The 14,826-nt window shown below is 33.5% G+C and overlaps 1 protein-coding gene across 1 annotated transcript in view; it reads left to right on the plus strand.

Annotated features, from left to right (window-relative positions):
* The window catches only part of LOC115451708 (proton channel OtopLc), a 62,235-nt gene that overhangs the window by 26,874 nt on the left and 20,535 nt on the right, over window positions 1-14,826 (plus strand). The window contains 2 exon segments of the mRNA XM_037441513.1: window positions 7,115-7,369; window positions 8,957-9,061. Coding sequence (XP_037297410.1) covers window positions 7,115-7,369; window positions 8,957-9,061 — 360 coding nt within the window.

Below are 14,826 nucleotides of genomic sequence, written 5' to 3' on the forward strand. Positions count from 1 at the left end.
CATATATGGATATATCTTGAGCATATTGAAAAACTAGTTGACACCGAGAATATAATTTCCAATATGAGCTTCTATATACAAACAAAATTGTAATGAAATGGCATGAAAAGCAAATCCCTTCGTTATTACATTATTTCATATAAAGAGAGTTTATTCTCGTTTTGTAATATTACAAATGGTTACATAATTAATGGTTTTACTTATGAATTGGGTTATTAATACTGGCATTCAGGACCTTGCTCTTTCACAAGCTGTTTGCTCAATGGCTCTCAATTAGTTTAATAACAGTAATGCGAAAATGGAATGATTTGTTTCCAACTCGTATTAATTTTGAAAACCAGACACATACATAGACACATCTTGTGCTTTGTGAGATTATCTGTTTAGATAGTATTATTTAGTACTTAAATATCAACTGTATTAATGTAGCCTTTAATATTTTATTGTTTTTTTATGTATCAAATAATATTATCGAATATCCTGTTAATATTATTATAAATATAAAAGTTTGTGAAGGTTACTAGACGTTTCTTAGCATAACATGCATAAGGTACTAAATAGATTTAACAAACAGATAGATCACCAAATCCCTAAAACAATATTTATTATCTTTAATCCTACATTGAAATGTATATGTATTATTATATGTAGTACATGAAAATGTGCAAACAAATGTATTTTTCACGAGAAGACGATCACGCCGTGAGCAGGTTTATTATAATTTATTATTAATAGTACAATTTGGAGTAAAAACTGACAACACATACACAGAATAATTGTATGTAACGAAATTATTACGGGCAAAAACAATGGGAACACGGCATTTCACGTAAATCATTGAACAGATCAACAGAATTATTGGTTTGAGTTTGGAAATAATAAACGCATTGGAAACACTTATTGTTTTATCAAAGGAAAATGATAAACGGCTCATATGAACACTGAATAATAATGCTCATCAAAATGTGCACCTGAAAAATAAAATCTATTATTCTTTATAGGATTCGGATGATGCGCGATAATTTAATGAATAGGAAATATTTTAATGCGTTGTTCATGAATAAATTATATTAGATAAATGAAATGTCGATTTTATTTTAATTTGGATTCATAAGCTTTATGAATTTTGGGCTCCTTCATAGTTGTGAATTTCAAATTGTTTTTTTTTAATTGTCATAAAATAGTTTTCTACTTGTATAGTATTTTATTACTATCTTTTTAGACAATTAACATTTACTTTTCCAATAAATACAATAATGCATACAATAATACTTGTTTCATATTTGTCGAAAAAGAAATTTTATTATAGTGATTCATACTAACTTATTTTTATCGATTAAAATTAAAGTTTGGTCGATGGGACGTGTCAACAGCGTGTCCTAATCGATTAATTGGCAAACATTGAAATGCGCTCACTCAAATCGTCGTGTTGGCTAGCATTAGTTTTAGATCTGTACATTAGGTTCAGCTATTCCAAGAGTTTGTGGCATAAATTAAATATACTTAAATCAGATTAAACTAATTAATAGTTATTTACTTATATTATAGGAAGGTTAATATTAGTCAATTTAAATAAACTAGTGGTTGTCCAGTCGTCGAAATTGGAGCGTCGAATCTAATATATTCGTAACACACATTATACATAAAAAAATCTGCACTCCTCTATGTGAACTTTAATGATGCCATACCTCAAACTCCTTGCGCACAATGTTCTTAACAAGTGGTACTTTTTCTTCTCCACTATAATCAATGTATCGATAAAAATATTTTAAAACATGGATAACGTTATGATATAAGTAGCAACGACAATACACATTTAGAACGCATTTATGACTACGTATTATATTTGCATGTATACCATATTACGTACTCAAATAAGTGTTCATAGCTAACAACAGCACAGGTTAGAAAATTAACAATTAAATCAAAAAGTAATGTACCTAAGTCTGACCTTTTTTACGAAGCACTGATTGCATGAATTGAAGCATCCATAAGCAAGCTTATGGCCATTTATTTTGATAAACGGCACAATATATTTAAACTGAAACAGACGGGTTCCATTTTAATCCCGCGATATCTGTGCAATGGCCGATCGGACGAGATTTTTTGATATTGATCAAAGTGTGCTATCAATATTTTGTGTTGTATAAGTAGGAATATCAGTAGGAGTTTATTTATATTTACTATTTTTATTTAGTTTCTTTTATTTACTTCGGAGAGAGGGTTAGTGGATTGTTATTAGAAAGATGTGATTTAATATTGTTAAAATCGCAGTAATATGCAATAAATTAGCAATTGCATTGTTTTATGCAAAAAATACACATTTACGCCTTTTATCCACTAAGGGGTAGGCAGAGGCGTCACTGGTGCACTTACTTTTCGCCGTGTGTATTCCAACTCATCTATATATCTATATACTATTATATAAAGCTGAAGAGTTTGTTTGTTTGAACGCGCTAATCTCAGGAACTACCGGCTCAAACTGAAAAATTATTTTTGTGTTGGATAGCCCTTTGTTTGTGGAGTGCTATAGGCTATATATCATCACGCTATAACCAATAGGAGCGGAGCAGTAATGGCTTATCTCAGGAACTACCGGTTCGAACGGAAAAAATCTTTTTGTGTTGAATAGCCCTCTATTCGTGGAGTACTATAGGCTATATATCATCACGCTATAACCAATAGGAGCGGAGCAGTAATAGCTTATCTCAGGAACTACCGGTTCGAACGGAAAAATTCTTTTTGCGTTGGATAGCCCTCTGTTCGTGGAGTATTATAGGCTATATATCATCACGCTATAACCAATAGGAGCGGAGAAGTAATGGCTTATCTCAGGAACTACCGGTTCGAACTGAAAAAATATTTTTGTGTTTAATAGCCCTTTATTTGTGGAGTGCTATAGGCTATATATCATCACGCTATGACCAATAGGAGCGGAACAGTAATGGCTAATCTCAGGAATTACCGGTTTGAGCAGAAAAAAATATTTTTGTGTTGGATAGCCCTTTGTGGAGTGCTATAGGCTATATATCATCACGCTATACCCAATAGGAGCGGAGCAGTAATGGCTAACCTCAGGAACTACCGGTTCGAACTGAAAAATTCTTTTTGTGTTGGATAGCCCTTTATTTATGGAGTGCTATAGGCTATATATCATCACGCTATGACCAATAGGAGCGGAGCAGTAATGAAACATGTTGCAAAAACGGGGACAATTTATTAGTTTTGAGAGCTTCCGTTGCGTGTTGCGTTAAAGTTATGCAACAATGATGTATGACGGGATTGTTCCTCTTAAAAAGTTATACAAAAATTTATTATAAAACAAAGTCCCCCGCTGCATATGTCTGCCTGAACGTGTTAAACTCAAAAACTACCCAACGTATTTAGATGAAATTTGGTATGGAGACAGTTTGAGACCCTGGGAAGAATATAGGCTCCCGGGAAAATATATAGCGTTATTTTTATAACGGAAAACTTTAACCCGAAAAACTTTATAACGCGGGCGGAGCCGGGGGCAAAAGCTACTGATGTGATATGGGGCGAGCCAATTGCCATATTGGGCACAATTTCTAAGTACTGAATAAAAAAAAACAATATTACTTTGCTCGTCCCGGGGATCGAACTTGAGATCTTAGCACTGTACTCGAACCATGCCAAGTGAAATAACACTACGCCCCCGAGACAGAATATTTTATGAATACCTTTATGTGGCAGAAAATTATGTACGTATTATCCGACTTAAAAAAGTACAAAGCAAGCGTGCAAATAATTAGGCAGGAACAAGGAACTATACAATAAATTGGTGGTAAACTTACCCCCTTATTCATAGACGTTTTTTATCTAACGACCGAGTAAGGCTATGATAACAAGTCTGTTTCTCAGTGCTGACTGCATGGCAGTCTTCGCAGTGCGTAGACGTAAGGCCGTTGTGATTGGCTAATATTGAAATACAACAAAAATAACCAATCACAACGGCCCTATGTCTATTTTTCAGTGCTGTTGGGCACTGAGAAACAGGCTTGTTATCACAGCTTTACTTCGTCCTTAGATAAAAAACGTTTATGAATAAGAGGGTAAATGTTTATGTAAAGAATAACTATAAAAGTTTTCTACCATAGGAATAGAATATATCTATCAATAAATCTAAAGCATTGGGTGTTATAAATTACGACTATTTGATATTAATTCATTTACATAAAACGCCACATTTGTATAACATTTTAAATAGTCCTTGATATATGAATCTGATCTTAAATAATAAAAAAATAATAAATTTTCATATTAGATACGGCAGGTGGCAGAACGGTGTGCTCTGATTAAAATAAACGTTGCATGTAATCCGAGGTATAAACCGTTTACGCGGGAGACGAGAGCGGAAATCGAAAGCAGCCATATTGGATGCGGAAATGGCGCGCTTGGCGCCGCCGCCGGCCGCCGAGTGCCACTGCCCGCCGTTATTCGCAGAACTTATTCGATTTACGGTGCCGACGATGTCTTGTAAATTATTCACTAGCTGTACGTAGTTTTATCATAATTGGTTTGAAAACAGAAAATCCTGGAAGGTAATCGATTGAAGTCAGGAAGAATAAATGAAGACATAAGAATTACTTCCATGAAAGATAAATAAATACCATCTTTAAAATTACTGTTATGGACTGAAGAACTAATATAATTTGTGTTAAAAGAATGGAGGTATCTTTGTAAAAAAATTTGATTCGGATTTCCTGATGTGTTTTCTTCAAAAGCTATTGCCTTATAATTTGCCAGACACGTGAAAGGGACACGTAAATCTAACTACTTTTTGGAGTATGTACTATTATAACATAAATCTTTAATTTTTAATGAAGTTTGACAGTTGTTATATAATTTAGAGAATTAAAGACATTTTAATGGTTAAATCAATTTCAAATACTTGCATAACTTAATTTTATAAAAAACATTTTTGTGAGGGCAGGATGATTAGTTAAATAATATACCTAGCATTAAAATATACGAAATTCGAAATCTCTGCATAAACACGGAGTCAAAATTCCAAAGACAAAATTAAATCATTGAACATATTCTGCAAAATAGTCTACTTTAAAAAACTTATAGCATTCAAATCGCGGAGTCAGCGTGATTCTTGGCAAAATTTTCGATTCAGACATCCGTCAATTTGGGGTTCGATATCGTGAGTACTCCAATGACGGAGCACTTGCTTTAATGATGTAGTCGCGATCATTTTATATTAGAAATATATAGTAAACTTTGTATATTTTCCTTTCCTTGACTCGGTAAAGTTCAAGATATTTCGTATATTTTGGTTTCACAAATTTATACAAGTCTAAATCATGTTTGCTTAAACATAAGTAATAATTAAATAAGTTAACTTACAACATCCACATATATTACCTAAAATGTATACACATTACCTAATAACATATAGTTGCCGTTAAACTTTATATTATAAATCTTTATATAAAAGGTATAAAAGAGATAGGCAATACTTTGTCTACAATATTTCATATAACAAATCATCCACAAGTCTCGTACTCAACGAGTTTTTACCTCTCTTTCCCCATCCCACTCCGACTTGAGAGTTTGTTGAAATCCTTGAACCGTTCATAATGGTGATAAATTTGAGGGATCATATCCCGATTTTTTTGCGGACGTGAGTTGAAATATATCTCCTTTTAAAGTATAAATAATTATATACAGCTCTGGTCTAAGCAAGATAATGTGGTTCATTTTTCTTGCGTTGGTTAACATCCAGGTAATCCTGAGCTCGCAGATTGTATTTATAATTAGGAACAGTCTTGTCTCTCGTTAGGCTTACTCGGTAAATGAGAAATTGCTCATTGGGTTTTCTTCTTATAAAAAAATTGTTTTCTAAGAATATGTGGGTCTTTTTGATTTATTAATTTATCATTAGTATATTAGCCGACGATAGGGTTCGGGCGGGAGCAAAAAAAGGTCGTCGATATCATTAATTCAGTAGGGTATTAGATTGACTTTGATGGTTGAAGTACCTCCTCTGAGTATGGAGTAACTAATTCATTTTTATTACTTAACATACCTAATCGTTACAATGTTATACAAAACAGAATAATGTATAGTCTCCCTATAATGACTGGTAGTATGTATGGATCTGTCTATATCAGTGAATATATTAAAGGAACATAGCTGAAGAAAGTTTACATTTAATTAAAAAGACGCAAGGAGCGCTTTTAATTAAAACTAGAGTCAGGCGACAATCAATAGACGGCACTGGTTATTATGATTATGGATGTGCGGAACCGTCGTAGACTAAAACCATCGCTTTGCAAATGCAAATGTGTGGATGAAAATTTGGCTCGTGTCTGGAGAGGTTTTTTTATTCTGATATCCCTCGAATCGATGGAATGCATTTCATTTTACACCAATTTTAGCGTACAGGTATCGTAGTCTGAGTATTGAAGCATCTTATTTGAATGTATGAAATGCCTTCATTTGTACCGCCGGTGTACATGCGGTTTCTGTCTCGCCAATTTGAAACCACATGCAAGAAGTATTCTCATTAGCAGCCTCATTATGAGCGACGTAGGAACAGCGGCGTGAATTACGAATGAAATATACATGCCCTTTGAAATTCAATAGTTTGTATCACAGTGCCAAAATTACCAGGTAAAGAATACGAAAAGGCAAGATTTTTTCATTTTACTTTGAGTTTGTAGGCACACTGTACAAATATAAAAGTTACCACAAAAACATATTTTAACATGATTAAAATCGTGGTGTTATAAAATTTATGCAAAGGGAAGTTTTATGATAACTTAATTAAATTATTTTGTTATCTCGAATGAATAAGAAAGTTTATGTCACGCAACTGTCTCAGAAAAAAGAACCTTACTGTACAATCATTCTCCCCTCATGATATTCATGTCACCGTCGACAAATGTTTCCGAGTCCATTACTCGAATGAACTGGATATAAAAGAAAAAAGTATGCCTACTCGAAACATAGAAAGTAAATGCCACCAAAAATTTTGGTGTCGGTCCTGGCATTTAGATCCAGTTATCATTTTAATGTGCAATGTTACAATTTGCACCTACACCACTTAATTTTAATTATTTCACAAAAATCCTATTTGTTGCAGTTGTTATTCCATTCCGGCAAACAACATGTCTGGCGGATCTCACGTCTCACGGGGAACGTTTGGCGGGGCGGAATCCGAGATATCTGGAGGCAGTGCACCTCCGTTGCCGAGTCCAGCGTCTGCTGGTGCGGCACTGGTATCTCCAGAGACGCTCAGCCGCCACAGCAGTCCACCACCTCTACCACCGCACCCTTCGCACCAGCTACCGGCTCCTTCGTGTTCTTCACATCGAGTGCATTTGGAATCTCCGTTAAGGTCAGTTTCACATAAATTAACAATTATTGTTTTTTAAAATGATAACTAAAATTCAATAATTTATAAGTTAACGTACAAAGAACCTTGAACCCTGTATAAATTTCGTGTCACGCAAAAAGACGTGCTCTAGAAATAAAAAGCAAGTTAGAAATACTTTAGCAGTTTGTCGCGCGGAACATTAACTAGAAGTGAAGACAAACTATTCCTAGACTCAAATGTAAAACGGTTGCTGAGACAAAGAGTTCCTTTGTACTCATAACAGTTGCGCCGTCTCGTTGCACAGTCAACTGAATACCTCCTTGAATTTAATGTGACAATACTGATGTAGACAGGCGTACAAATACGACTGTAATGAACGTTGAACAAGGCCCAGGGGACATGGAAAAACTGAATTGTACCCAAATTCCGGCGTCGGAAACGGGAGATACACAAATAAAGCTACATAAAGGACCCTCAGCTCAAAGTGCTATTCAAATGCTCAACGAGAAAATTAGGTGCGTGTTATTATCTGAATTAAAAAAGAGACTCGCAGCTCAATTTGAACATCCAATCTATGTGACTACGGTACTAACAATTCCGTAGTTTGAACCAATGTTCAAACAGTGTTTAGTGGCCGCGATATGTTAAAAGATAGTAAGACGCCTAATGTACAAATAAAACATTATAACTTTTATACGAATAAATTTTAAATATTTGATAAGGTATTTGTAAATTTTAGAGTGCTGACAAATCATATTTATTATAGAGACAAAAGAGCTTCTACTTCACTCAAAGGATGAAGTAATATTAAATTAGGACCTGTAGATCTTTATGAAATATGGCTTCATTTAAAAATCAAAATTTATTGTCGCTCGAGTGTCTGCGAAAGATTAACTTTCTACGGAAAAGGAAAATGGAAATATTTCATCCAAACTCAAACTTTGCAAAATTTTGGTTTAAACTTTGTATCGTATTGCGCTTCTGAATATTTCTCTAGCATTAGTTTTTGCAACTTTGTTCAGATTGAAGAAGATTTGTGGATTCGCTTTTGTCAAGAAATCCAAATGTTTTTTTTTATTATAAGGAACGTTTATGTTGTCTAATTTGTCTAATACGTTTTACGAATAAATTTTTACCATTATAGGTTACTTTTTAGTAACATAAACCGCCGAACTTAAACACGTACACAAACACAAATAAAGAATTATTAGTCAGGTAATTAACTCAATTAATATGTTATTTCCAGATATTACCCCAATGGTTTATGTGTGTTAAGACTGTAACATGTACGTGTAAGAGGCGTAATCGATTCTTTTGTTTGAATAAAAGTATGATTGTAGTTTGGTTACTAATTAGGATTAGAATTAAAGATAGGTATTAATAATGTTGGCATATTAAAATACTTAAGATATGTTATGGTGAAATAGGAAAGATAATAAATGATTTACAAAGGTACTTATTTCATTAAATAATTTAAATAGGTTACAAGAATGGACGGTCAAAATAGGCTAGTAGGTACAGATGATATGGACAGTGGGAATGGGTACGGGTTATGTACGGAGAATTTAACTAGTATATAAAAAGGGAAGGATTATTATTTACAATCAGAGAATTCGCTTACAAATGTGGCAATTCTTACAATAATTACATTGGATACACCCGACGACCATCCCGACCATCTGCAGCTATACAGCATATGCACGTGATAAGCGCGTGAGTATCTTGTTGTTAAGGTCACTAGATCTTTCGAACAATATTCATATTGTGGGAGATGAAATGCTTATAAATTAGATATGTTTTTTATATACAAGAGTAAACCATAATGCCCATTTCTGTCTGCAAGCAGTACGTAGAAGTATGTTCGGGTTTAAAAGTACTGTATAGTTACTGGACATTAGAACAATTTACGTGTAATGTTTTAGGGTGACGAATGCGGCGCACTGCAGTTATTTGTTATTTAAATACTGAGTGGTGTTGGTAGTATTTATGTTAAGTCGCGGCGTTTACCATCACGCGAGAGTCTGGTCATATTATCATTTACTTATATAAGAATGACTATATGAGAAGATATTTTGTGAGAAATCAAGATCTTAGTGAATATATTTATGCCTGAATGTCGGCGTACTATGAGAGTATTTGATTTTTTAACGTTTACTAAAGGTATCGATTATTTCATAACACCTACTTATAGATACTGGTTTGGCGCAATATCGTTTTATTCTAAGCGAAATACGAAATTAAAATAAATCGCCTAGACAGTTGCTAAAACGTTGTGTGTTTCGTGGTTTGGTTTACCGCTGCACGGTAACTGGAAAATATGAATTCTAAATGTTCTACAAGTTTTGAAATGGATTATATTGAATAATACATGATAAATTATTAAGTAATGAAACCAAGGAGATGTTAAACGTGTCTTAACAAACATATTATAGGGCAGTAATGATTTATGCTGAATCCAAAACGATTATTACATCGGCGATTAATCATTACAACTAATTGGAAATCGTATTTGATGTTTTCTCTATAAACAATTCAAAGCAGATATATTTAGAAGCACTATTAAACCGCCAACGAGTTTCAAAATGGGGAATTTTATAAGTGTTCTTAACGTTGTTTATTGATTCTGGTATTTAATAGACTAGAATCTGATTGAATGTAAACAATGTGAGATCTTCTTAATGTATAGGAATTACAAAATGCAAGCTAATAATAGGCATTGAATTCTTTCATAATTTACTTATTTAATAAAATCGGTATTTGTACATTAGAAATAGTTTTTAGTTTTAATATGAAATATAATAAGTTATAATACCGTAACTTAAGTAAATACTCCTATACTCAAGTAGTAAGGTATTTTTATATTTTATAATCAGTTCAATAGTTGCAAATATTCCTGGAAAATAAACATACAGAATAAACAACCTCACCTCTTTACAGTATAATATAGTTTAAGCTTTAAAAGTGTAGGTTTAAAGTGCCGTAAAGCGAGTTTACTAGGTTTATGGGTAACAACGGCCAGGACCGAGGGCATAATGGCCACTCCTAACCATGAAGGGCTTTAAGATTTGACCTAGTAATTATGCTTGCTCCTTACGCTTCGCTAGAGCTACGTCATTCAAGAATACAGAATTAGCTACCCATTTTCGTCCATAGAGTGTTTAGTAGTTGTGCATTTTTAATGGTATAATTACTGTGGTAGCGATATTCACAAATTTTACTACTTTATAGGTTATAATAATTAGCTTTGACTAATAACTTAAAGAGAAATCGATGATAAAGTTTCTCCAAGATGCTTTTACCTTTCCTTACTCTGTGAAGCATCAAGTTCGCAAAGATCAATTTAATAACCGGCTTCTGTTTGATTAAAATAATGACGATCATAAAATTTGACTCTTTGGCAAGAACTGTTTGCATTCTCTTTGAAATTAATTTTAATGGGCTTTTAATATTCATTTCGCAATAAAAATTATATATTTTTATACAGATAAGTAGTATTATTTTTATAATTATTATAATCGTAAGGACATAAAATTAAATTATATGTATAATTTTAAGTACCCATGCAATATATCAATTATATGGCCAATGGACGAGGAAGTACTGGGTTTAATCACGGGTCGGACTATACTTTATTAGGTTTTTTTTTAATACAGTAGGGCTAAATTAGATTCAATTCCCCTTATGGGATTGTTGTCATGGCGACTGGTAGTAAAAATCAAGAAAAAATGCTTTCTTAACATTCGTAAAATATGTGTTGCGTATACCTACTTCTTACTGCGAATGCGGCAGACGAAAATTAATATATTTACTAGACATTAACATCATTCCCAAGCCATACTGAATAATTTGCTTTAAAAACAGTATACTAATTGAAACACCTCTGTTTCGCTGGAATAAATAGTTAGTTGCAAGGAAATACAAGGTAGCAAGTCCTGAAGTGAGCTATTATCCGCCACGCCCTGCCAAACGGACGCAAATTAAATTATACAGCTGGGAAAAATATCAAAGCCAATGATAGGCTAGTGTCAAGGTGAAAAATGTAGCGGTTCCGTGCTACGCGGCAGGCGTAATAAATTACAAGAATACGTAAAAGCATATAACGTGAAGTGGTCTCTCTGTCCCCTACCTACCCACCGTTGAGGGCCGAAGAGTTTTTCACGGAGATAACGTGATCGACGCAATTTTTTTTATGATCATGTTAGGACGGACGTAGTATATTCCTGTTCAATTTATTTCTTGGAACGTGAAAGTTTATTTCAAATTTGTGGCTTAGCCCCCGGGGCATCGTTTATGTTCAGGTGTTTTGTGGTAGAAACAAGTACCCTTTCAAGCTGTAATAAGTTACCTTCGATGATACTAGAATTCTTTATCGATGGAAAGTAGTATGCAAAGTAGTATCGATGTTTCTGAAAGGAATACCATCCCTAGCGTCACAATTCGCACTCGCAAGGGAAATTGCATTTTCCCCGCTGAATGTGCACTCTAATGAAAAGCTCTCGACGCGGTGACACAATGTACTTTAGTACTTGAAAATTAATAGCAGTATACATTTGCATAGAACTACCTTCAGATTTCACTCACTTTCATGTACAGAGCCAATTGTTTCTAAACGAAGGCATATTTAAGATGATAAAGTTTTATAAGTTCAGTCTGCTTTGCTTAGCTCCACGAATAAAGCATGTAAGTTATACGTTATGATAGATGTCCTCTAAAAGGTTATAGTTTGATAACTCCATAGTTTAACTTGTTTTGAGATTAGGATGCCGGTAGAAGGATTTTTGTTAAAAATGATTATTTTAAGACTTAACGAGGTTGTAGCCATCTGAATGGTGACCATTCAAAATAAATATTTCGTAGATTTTTGTTTCAAATATAGTCTTTATCCACATCTTCCAAAAATATGTTATCAATTAAGAGCAAATTTTTCAATTGTCAGATTAAACTTATCCCTCAAATAAATTATAACCTGACTGAATATAAAAGAAACGTATATGTTCATATAAATGTTATTTCTAATTTATTCGTATTATACAATATCATACGAATTTATTCGATGACTGAAAAATTACCTTTAAATCGTTCAATATACTTTTCTGTACAAAATAACATTGTTCTCTGAATTTCGTAAAATTTAATTCAATCACTGCATTAATCAATAACCGCACGCAACCCTCTCTCATTGTCTCTTCTAAATTACTTTAAAATAATGACAAACGCGACTTCAACAGATTACCGTGTTTATACCAAATATCCAAGACAAAGGAAATTAGCATGGGCTTTGTTCGTTGGCTTTGTGACCACGACATCTTTAGGGTACGTGGCACGGAAGTTTGGGGTGTCGTCAGAAGTTTCGCAATTATGTGTCCCCGCTTCTGACTTCTAGAAACAACTTCGTAGTCACACAACACTGGCTCGTACTATATAAATATTCATGAACACTTTTTTCTAACAATTAATCAACTTGCGACTTTATCGCGTAATATCAGTTATGAAAACTGTTTGGTGGTGTGAACCGCTTTATTAATATTCAATGTTTTTGCTCGAGATGCTTTCTGTTTGATCTTTATGAGCAATCATTGAATTAATTAGTTACAAAACTTTACCAAGGATATCAGAAAATATGATTTCCCACGAACTCCAACGCGTAGACGTTGCATTGGTCATTCAATATTCAAATACGAATTCGTTTCACTACTGTTTTTTTATTTAGGTACAATAATGATCAATAATGCTCATTGTTCTTGGCATCATTGATTATAAGTGTAACTTATAATTTATTTTATTGCATTCTTTAAAAACTATTATCAGTAGCAACTTTATAACATACTTAAGTATTAATCTATTAATTGAATAAAATATTATATTATAAAATCCTGCAATTAATATCATCATTATTAAGTAAATCTTATTACAGATAAGGAAAGTTATCATAATAACTGGTTTTAATAAGTGTAAACTGAGTAAGAAATAATTTGAACTCTAAAGAAGCATATCGTTGTCGACATCGGACCCTCATTGTGACAGTGTAGGTACAGTTTGTAGCAGTGGGGAGCCAATAACACGCCGTTGCCATGACAACGGAGCGTGTACAAGAGGGATCTGCTACCGAGGGAACGAGCTCTCACGAAAACCAGACTCCCTTGACATCTCTGATTTATAACTAGACCTTTTAAATTGCACTGAGTTTGGAATTTACACAGATCTAAACACGTTGGTTTTAGGATAATGTTTTTTACAATATTTGTAATTGCGTCTTATCTGAGTGGAATCAAGGTGTTATAAGCTAAGTAAAATTCTTGAAGGAGGAAGTTAAATATAAAACTTGAAAGTGGGATGGATTTTATTAAAAATGGTACCTTTACAAATACGTAGAAGAAATGATAATATGATATTACAAATATTGCTTTGTACTCGTATCATGAGTCATAAACATATTTTTTTCCTAATATATTATCATGACATTCATACAAGTATAAAACTTTTATTTCTTCGTCATTTTTTTGCAATAAAACGGACATCCACTTCACGTTTTCTCTTAAGTGCCCGGAGATGTTACAACCTAATAAATGTCTCGAAAATACATTAAAGAAACGATATTTAGGAAAGGGAAAAGCGATATTGAATTGTTAAAGCAGTATTCAGTTTTGTCACGTAACGTTTTGCTATTGCAAATCTTTTCCTATGCCTGAAAAGCTATCAGTGGCGAAGGGTGAATTTTTTTCAAAAGGTAACCCGAGGCAAAAACAATGGCCTTAGGTTACATATCGCGGCCAATTTATCAAAATACAAATACTAAGCTAATCTTAACAATTTTAAAAGGGAAGCCGGTAGGTATAGGGTTGTATGGACGCTTCGCTACTGAACTATACATTCAAAGGGTCAAAACAATGTAAGGCATGGGCTTAACTGGTAGTTCGAGCGAAGACGCTGCGTAGTCTCTACCCTCGAGACGAGCTATATTTCGTTGATTTTATCGCCCTCAAAGGATCTTCTGTCTGAATCGTATTTAGTAGACTAGCGTATCTATTTAAGTCTTCATTTGCCCATGCTTTAAGGTCGATATTTATGTAACTTGAAATATCAAAAAATAATTAAACACCGATAGTGAGGATAGAAGTTAACAAGACAAGACAAGCGTAATTGACAACATTTCAAAATGTAAACATGCCTAAAACAAGAATACCGTTTCTTAATTTTTCCACTCTGAGTTCGAACAAAAAAACTGTCACTTCACTTCTTTTTTACTGCAAAGCAAAGGTCATTGCGTTTTGAGCCGTATATTTGACGTCATTTGGTGCTTACGTCGTTTTAGAATAAAACAAAATTCAAAGTGAAAATCATGAATGAAAATATCTGAATTTCAAACATTTGGGTATGTTGAAAAAATGAAATGTCAGTTAAGGCGATACCTCAAGGTCCATTTTCATACATTTTGTTTCAACTTTAATCTGGGTAACTAAACAAGTATTGGCAAGTAA

This window comes from Manduca sexta, chromosome 22, assembly GCF_014839805.1.
Source record: "Manduca sexta isolate Smith_Timp_Sample1 chromosome 22, JHU_Msex_v1.0, whole genome shotgun sequence".
NCBI classification, from domain to species: domain Eukaryota; kingdom Metazoa; phylum Arthropoda; class Insecta; order Lepidoptera; family Sphingidae; genus Manduca; species Manduca sexta.